The following is a 7,331-nucleotide window of genomic DNA, read 5'->3' on the forward strand; positions in this document are numbered from 1 at the left end:
ATTAAAAGAAAAAACAAATATTTTTTTGGTTATGGGACACTAATTCTTATCAAGCACCGGGAATTTGAAAAAGTGATTCATAACGGTCTGACCTTCAAGATTACTTATATAAATATCTCAAATTTTCATTTTATATATATTCATCACTTGTGATTTTTTTTTTACAAAAATCTCTCTCAAAAACAGTTTATATTTATACCTCATAATTATAAATAAGCATATTTTAACACAAAGTATGACAAACATGCCCTAACATATTGAAAACTGAATTACACACAAAAAAGCTTTCTTTCCAAACAAATAAACAATATAAATCAAATCCATAAATAAAAGCAAGAAGAAATTTTATCAGATCACATTTAAAATACAAAAAGAAAAATCATATGCTTATACGATAACATAAAAATAGATTGATTTTTCATATTTTGTGTGTTAATAATAATTCATAAAAGTTTAAAACAATTTCAAATCAATTTTCAAATATTAACTTGAAAATTCAAAATATGCAGAATGATATTTCAGATTCATATAGAGTTGATATATGAGATTAAGATCTGAATTGATTTCATGTTGTCGCAATGTTGATTTCAAGTTGACATGTAATTGATTTTTGAATTAGTTTCAAGTAAAATAGACTAAAAGTGCCACAAGGTATAAATGTAGAATCTTTTTAAAAAATATGAGAATTTAGCATAAAGAAATTTGTAGGTCGCTGATGTAAATTTTACAAAAAATGAGTCATAAAATGTACCGTCTCCGGCTAAATAGAATTGTCAACTTTCAGATTTTTTTTGATTCATAAACTCTTGTCCACTTCTAGTAAATACAATAGATTTTCCTATATTATCCTTATTTAAAATCCAATAATCAACTATTTGTTATTAGTATTTGTCGATATCAATCACTAAATAAGGGTATATTAAAGAAAGTTTGATATAAATTTATAAACATCAATAACATTTTTTTTCAAAAACTGCGTGAAAAAGTGAAAATATACAACGTTATTGGAACGGAGGGAGTAAAAAAGCACGGATGAAAATTTCAAAATTCTCCCCATCTGTTACATAAAGTCGATCATATGATTCATACCATAAATAAGGTCAGTTTATAGAATCATGAACACAGATCAAGAAAGGTAAGAAAATGTATTCAGGAAGATCAGAAACCAGAGGCTATTTTCATCTCCTACAATTCAAGGGAGGAACCTAATCTTTACAGGCATTAGGTAAACTCATAAGAACAAGCCATGGCAACTGAAAATTTGTTGAAACTGGACTAACGAAACAAGAGAGGCTCATTATCATATCAGCCTCTGTATTACAAAAATGGGAACTGAATGCTGACCTATTACATCAACTACTGTAAATTTATCTTTAGAAATCTCGTAATAACATGTCGTGTATAGCCACTATTTTTCTCTCACTACGGAACTAAAAATATTTAGCAAGTCTCTCAAGTCTCTGTCAATTTTTCCCCTTGATCCGGAGCTGTTGAAAAGAACGCTGCCCAATTCAGTATATATTACATGAAACAAAAAGCATTAAAACGCCACGATTTTTTTTAACTTGAGATCACAATGGGAAAGGGGGAACTGTGGGCTAGTGAGACTCAGAGTTCTGCCATGCGCTCGTGCCATTTGAGTTAGAGCTCATTGACACTAATGGCTACAACCTTGACTAGTGCTATAATTAGCATAAGACCAATCATAGCTCTATAGGCGAGCATGCATCCCAAATTTAACATTTTTAATGAAATTGAAAGTAACACAGGATATCACTTACCTTTGCATCTAACTTCTCTGAAAGTAACAGATACATGTTTGAAGAATTCCTTTGTAGCATCTGTACATACCGAAATTATCAGCTTCCTAAAACTAAACCATGCAACCAGAAAACATGAGCTCATGCCTAAGTCATAAGAGATACAGTCAGAACAGTGGGAAAGAAGTTTTTAGCAAAATGCTAAAAATATGTTTTCTTCTCAGATGTCAACGATAAGGCTATGCAGATGGAGAGAAATAAAATGATGTCTGAGCTCATACAAGGAACATACCATGGTTCATTGTAAGGGATGGGTCTTCCTCATTAAGGCATCCTATCAACTTTGCTGGTGTTCCCGCCATCATGCTTCAGAAAAGTACAGAAAACGGTATATGACCAGATATAACTATGGCAAGACAAATTCAATAAGTAGTGGTCTCGTTATGCTGATAAATAAGAAATTATCGTGCTACCTGTGTGGATCCACATTCTTCAACACAAGAGAACCAGCTGCTATCATAGCCCCTTCACCTACTTTTATATTCCCGAGTATTGTTGCACAAGCTCCAATTAGTGCGCCATCACCTACTTTTGGATGGCGATCACCGACTTCTTTCCCCGTACCTCCTAATGTTACACCCTGTCAATCATCTGTTTGATGAGCATAGTGAAATATCAAATAAATAAGCTGCTGCATTCCAATTCCTAAGCCAACGACAACCTGCAAATACTTACGTCGATGGGGTATAAATTTAATACTGGATGAGTTCCAAGCCATTCAAGATTTTGAAATTTAATTGTTCCGGGGTAAGCCCTTTTCAGATGGGCAAAAAAGGTAGCATAACTAAAGAATTTCAGCAATTATAGTTCTTATATTCCCCTAGAAAGAATTTACATTAACCCAATTAATAAAGGGGAAAAGGATTTAAAGTTAAAAGTTAAAACAAATGAAAATAAGAGCGCACCGGAAACAAATAAGCAAATGAGCAAGAAAACTCACGGAGATATAAGGAGAAAATAGGGCATGTAGCCAACTTATTAAAGCAATAAATATATCTAAACTAGATAAACACATAGTTTGATGTTATGGCCATACTGTTAACAATGACAAGGAAACGCTTGCAAAGGGAGAACTAGGGTGACTTACATGCATCAGAGAGACTCTGTTTCCCACAACAGCTGTTTCGCCTATAACAACACCAGTTCCATGGTCCAATAATATCCCCTCTCCAATTTTGGCAGCTGCAACATTTATTAAAATGATAAACAGTCTCCTTACACGACAGCAAAAGGAACTCTCCATTATTTCATATAAATCGAAAGGCATAAAGAATTATCTAGGAAAAATTACTCAATATTCAGATTATATTTTTCATTTATCAGCAACGTTAATTTAAGCAATCCCAAGATTAATATGTTGCCTATGATTAAGTGCAGCTGCTTTCTACTTTTTGTTACAAAAACAGGACTAAATTAAAGGACAAATTCTGGTCTTTACTGAAATTGGTGATAAATTTATGGATACGAATGGCATAAAACATGTATCAAAGAAATTAATGTACCTGGATGTATGTCAACACCAGAAACCTGAACAAAAGAACGAATGGATTTTTAGCATATAAAAGAAACCAGGAAGAAACAAAAATAAATTGGTAATCTAGTATGAAATTACCTCACTGATTTGACTTTGTAATGCCAGGGCCAATAATTTACGTCCTTGGTTCCACAAAACATGTGCTACTCGATATGCTTGCAAAGAATGGTAACCCTGTCCAAGAAAATGGACTTCACAATTCACACATTCAAGAATCTAAACGAGAATCTTCCTAGCACAAAGGAAAACATCCCTGACACAGAATAATTTTATAGAAGGACAATATAAATTACAGTATAACAGTATCTCAGGGACACTGACAATCCGCCATGAGGTAAGAAAGAAAGTACCTTAAGATACAACAACGCTGAACAATACGACAAGCAAGCAGGATTTCGGTCTTTAAATGCCTAGGAAAGGAAAAACGATATCAAAAACTAAGATCAGATTCATCATTTTGTCCCTAAAAAGAAAGGAAATATATCTTGTGAATTGACAAGAAAAAGGTTACCTGCAGATCTAGGCGAATTGAACGCTGAATACCTCTATCATGCATCATTACATGACAAATTATGTCGAACAACTGAGTTGCCAAGAGAGTTAGATTTTGAAGTCTATTCGCAAGAACAAATGCCAGCGCTTGCTCTAAGCAATTGTGCGACAGGATACTGGCATACAAGAAGCTACTAAGAATCGGCTCTTTTTCTGCCTGCAAATTATATGACAGTTAAAAACATAACCAAATTTCCAAAATTCCAATGCTTCCATAAAAATATTACTAGTTGTCCTCAATCCCCCTTGTCTATTTCACATATTAAGAAAAAGCTGGCACCAACACTTCAATATATTGTTTAATTTCTAGAAACAATATCAATAGTGATTGAAACATAAACAGATTAATGAAAAATGATTAAAGTGGCTTACTTTCATAAATCATTTATGCAACAGTATGTGAATTGAAATTTAGTGATGTCTCTTTCCAAACTATTCAATTTTGAACAAAAAGATAATAAACTGAAAAGTAAGTAAACCACCATTACTAAGACTATAATAAGCAGTAATTTGACACAATTAAACCTCAATTTCTTCACATCACAAAAACATTCCAACCATCAAAACATTAACAAAAAGAAACAATCTTTTTCAATAAAATCAAAGTGGGTACCTCCAACTTGGCTTCTTGTCTCATTTCATCCCAAATAGGGTCACTAGAATCAGCCCCAGAAAGCACAACACAGTCAGCCTTAGACGAACCCATTGCATAAACAGGAAACACTTTCTCAAAAGGGAAAGGTGGTGGTTCGGCTTCTGTTGCAATGTCTGGTTCATCATTATTATTACTCAGAGATAATCTTTTAGATAGAATTTCAGGCAAAGAAGACGAAGAAGAAGAAGGCCAACTCTCATCAGTTAAACAAGCCATGAGATGAGAGAGAGGAAATTGAATAATTGCAAGAAACCCAATAATAATATGGAGAGTTAATGATGATGATGTTTGGTTATCATGAAACCGATGAAAAGGAAATGAAGTGGTGAATTGAGAAGTTGAAAATGACAAGAATCAACACAGCAGCCAAGTCTCGTCATCTTGTTTGTTTCTGTAGCTTTTTAGTGATGGAAAAAGAAACAAAAGGAGTTGGGATGGTTGCTAGTGAGCCTAGTTTACTAGTTAGAGGAATAATAATAATAATAATAAAAATAATTTGCCATTTTATGGAGAGTATTTAATTTTTATAGTTTAAAATAAATTATTTGCATATAAAAATTTAATTTTTAACAATTTCAACACAATATTTAAAATTTGGCATAAAAATTTTAACTTGTTATTTTATTAGTATATTATATCGAAAATCATTACCCGGCGTCGTTTCAGTCATTAAAAACCCTCATAACAATTAAAAAATATTGCTGCTAGAGAAAATCAATAAATGAAAATTACGCCCTTTTTTCAAGCTTATAAATTATATTTAAATCGCTATATACGTGAAAGGTTAAGATTTTATATGCATATAAACCTTAAAAATATGTTTTGTTCTTTTATTTTTTTGAATTGCCATTGGAATTTAAAAAATGGATGTTAATGTAAATACCAAAAGTGAGGAGATATTATAATATACCTTCAGTTTTTTGAACATTAGTTTAAACTCTTCTAATTCAAGTTTTGTTTCTATGTTTTTTATCTGCTGCTTGGCCTCCTTAAGAGCTGCATCGCTGGGATAGAAACAAGCTTAGGTTAGAGTTTCGGCCGACTAGAAACACAATAAGGAATCATCATATCTGAGTATATAAAGTAGCAAAAACATCGCAGGAACCAAATCTCTGTCTCTATATATAAGTATTTGGCACACAAGTCGTAGCATAAAGCGATGAAGAAGCTCCGAAGCGCAGCCCCAATCATAGCAGCAGACTTGCCCATAGATGTTATTCCTTGTATACTGTCGCATCTCCCCGTCAAGTCGGTCTTACGTTTTAAGTGTGTCTCAAAATCATGGCGCTCTCTAATCTCTCATCCGCACTTCAAAAGATTACATCTCCTTCATTCACACAACTCTGCAAATCAGGTCTTTGTTCTCCGAAATCCGGCCATGCATTATAGTTTCTGTGATGCAACCTTTTTTGATGATTTAATTTCGGAACATTCTACGCAAATCCAATTGCCCTTCAGACGTCACCTACGTTTATGCGACGGCGTAATTGTGTGTTCTTGCGATGGCCTGTTACTCCTGAGAGATCTTTATGGGCAATTAATTTTATTAAACCCTTCCACTGAAGAGCAACGTAAACTGCCCAAGGTTGAAAATTATTATTCTGACTCAATAAGTGACGGCTACGACTTGGGCTATGATTCATCATCCGATGACTACAAGCTACTGCTTCGACGTTTAAGATTTAACCCTGTGATCACCAGAAACATTATGATTCTTTCTCTGAAAACAAATTGTTGGCGGAAGGTTAAAGATTTCAGACATAACCCCAATACAAAGAATGCCATAAATCTAAACGGGTTCCTGAATTGGTTGCAAAATTCTTCGGCACGGGGAAAGATTGTTTGTTTTTCCTTAGCAAACGAGACCACCACAGAGATGGAACATCCTAGGCGTTACAGTAATTATGGCCATGGACTTCGGAGTTTGGGTGTTTTGCAAGGATGCCTTTGTTTAACAGAGACGAGACGTGCTGCTCAATCAATTGCTCAATCAATGACCGTCTGGATAATGAAAGAATTCGGAGTGACAAGCTCGTGGATGAAGCTCATTACCGTACCACAACGACCTGGAGATTATGCTATGGATCTCACAATTCCATTACCACTTCATCATATTAGCAAAATAGTTTTCCTAATTGATGACACATCTAGGGCTGCTGCTCACATGCTACTTATAATTGATTTAGAGGCTCAAAACTACAGATTTATTAAGATTGCCAATGTCCAGAAGTATATGTTGCTCACAGGACTTACATTTTCAAGGAGTTTAATTTCCCCCAACTGAATTGTAAGAACATGTTATCAGCTAAGAAGCACGGAAACTTCAATAAAGTTGCGTTTCCCGTTTCGGAAACGTTTCGGAAACCGGAAACTCTTGGACACCCGTACGAAACGTTTCGGGCCGTTTCTGTAAATAATAAAAATTAAAATTTATAAAAAATTTAAAATTATTACCCACAAATAAAAAAATCTAACTAGTTACCTATAAATTTTATATTCGCATTGTCCACAATACAACAAATATACTTATTTGTGTTGAATTGTATTATATTTTTTATATATTTATAAAATTTTAAATATTTAGTACATTAAATTGAATTATTTTGTTAATTATCATAAATATTTAAATAATATTTTTATAAATATATCCCTAAATTTTTGTTATTTACACGTTTCCCCCACGTTTCGTGTCCTTCATTTTGAAAAACTTTCGTTTTCCCGTGTCCGTTTCGTATCGTTTCCGTTTCCCGTTTCCGTTTCCGTGCTACTT

At 33.6% G+C, this 7,331-nt stretch overlaps 2 protein-coding genes across 2 annotated transcripts; one reads left to right on the forward strand and one right to left on the reverse strand.

The window, feature by feature from the left end:
- Positions 1-1,124: 1,124 nt before the first annotated feature.
- LOC126676954 (serine acetyltransferase 2-like) lies at positions 1,125-5,003 on the reverse strand. The gene is made up of 10 exons (XM_050371336.2): positions 4,520-5,003; positions 3,866-4,063; positions 3,705-3,764; positions 3,433-3,528; positions 3,323-3,347; positions 2,908-3,002; positions 2,234-2,400; positions 2,053-2,126; positions 1,782-1,841; positions 1,125-1,487 (listed from the first exon to the last, which is right to left on the reverse strand). The coding sequence occupies exons 1-10, from the start codon at positions 4,775-4,777 to the stop codon at positions 1,453-1,455; spliced, it is 1,068 nt and encodes a 355-aa protein (XP_050227293.1). The 5' UTR covers positions 4,778-5,003; the 3' UTR covers positions 1,125-1,452.
- A 472-nt stretch (positions 5,004-5,475) lies between these two features.
- Positions 5,476-7,063, forward strand: LOC126678534 (F-box/kelch-repeat protein At3g23880-like). Its single transcript, XM_050373428.2, has one exon. The coding sequence runs from the start codon at positions 5,721-5,723 to the stop codon at positions 6,843-6,845; it is 1,125 nt and encodes a 374-aa protein (XP_050229385.1). The 5' UTR covers positions 5,476-5,720; the 3' UTR covers positions 6,846-7,063.
- Positions 7,064-7,331: the final 268 nt, after the last annotated feature.

This window comes from Mercurialis annua, linkage group LG4 (assembly GCF_937616625.2).
Source record: "Mercurialis annua linkage group LG4, ddMerAnnu1.2, whole genome shotgun sequence".
In the NCBI taxonomy this organism is placed as follows: domain Eukaryota; kingdom Viridiplantae; phylum Streptophyta; class Magnoliopsida; order Malpighiales; family Euphorbiaceae; genus Mercurialis; species Mercurialis annua.

Excerpts from the sequence above, each read along its gene's own strand:
- LOC126678534 (XM_050373428.2), top strand. The coding sequence starts at position 5,721 with ATGAAGAAGCTCCGAAGCGCAGCCCCAATCATAGCAGCAGACTTGCCC.
- LOC126676954 (XM_050371336.2), bottom strand. The coding sequence starts at position 4,777 with ATGGCTTGTTTAACTGATGAGAGTTGGCCTTCTTCTTCTTCGTCTTCT. Across the intron at positions 4,064-4,519 it reads GACAAGAAGCCAAGTTGGAG|GCAGAAAAAGAGCCGATTCT; the intron begins GTACCCACTTTG and ends TATAATTTGCAG. Across the intron at positions 3,765-3,865 it reads CAATTCGCCTAGATCTGCAG|GCATTTAAAGACCGAAATCC; the intron begins GTAACCTTTTTC and ends TTCCTTTCCTAG.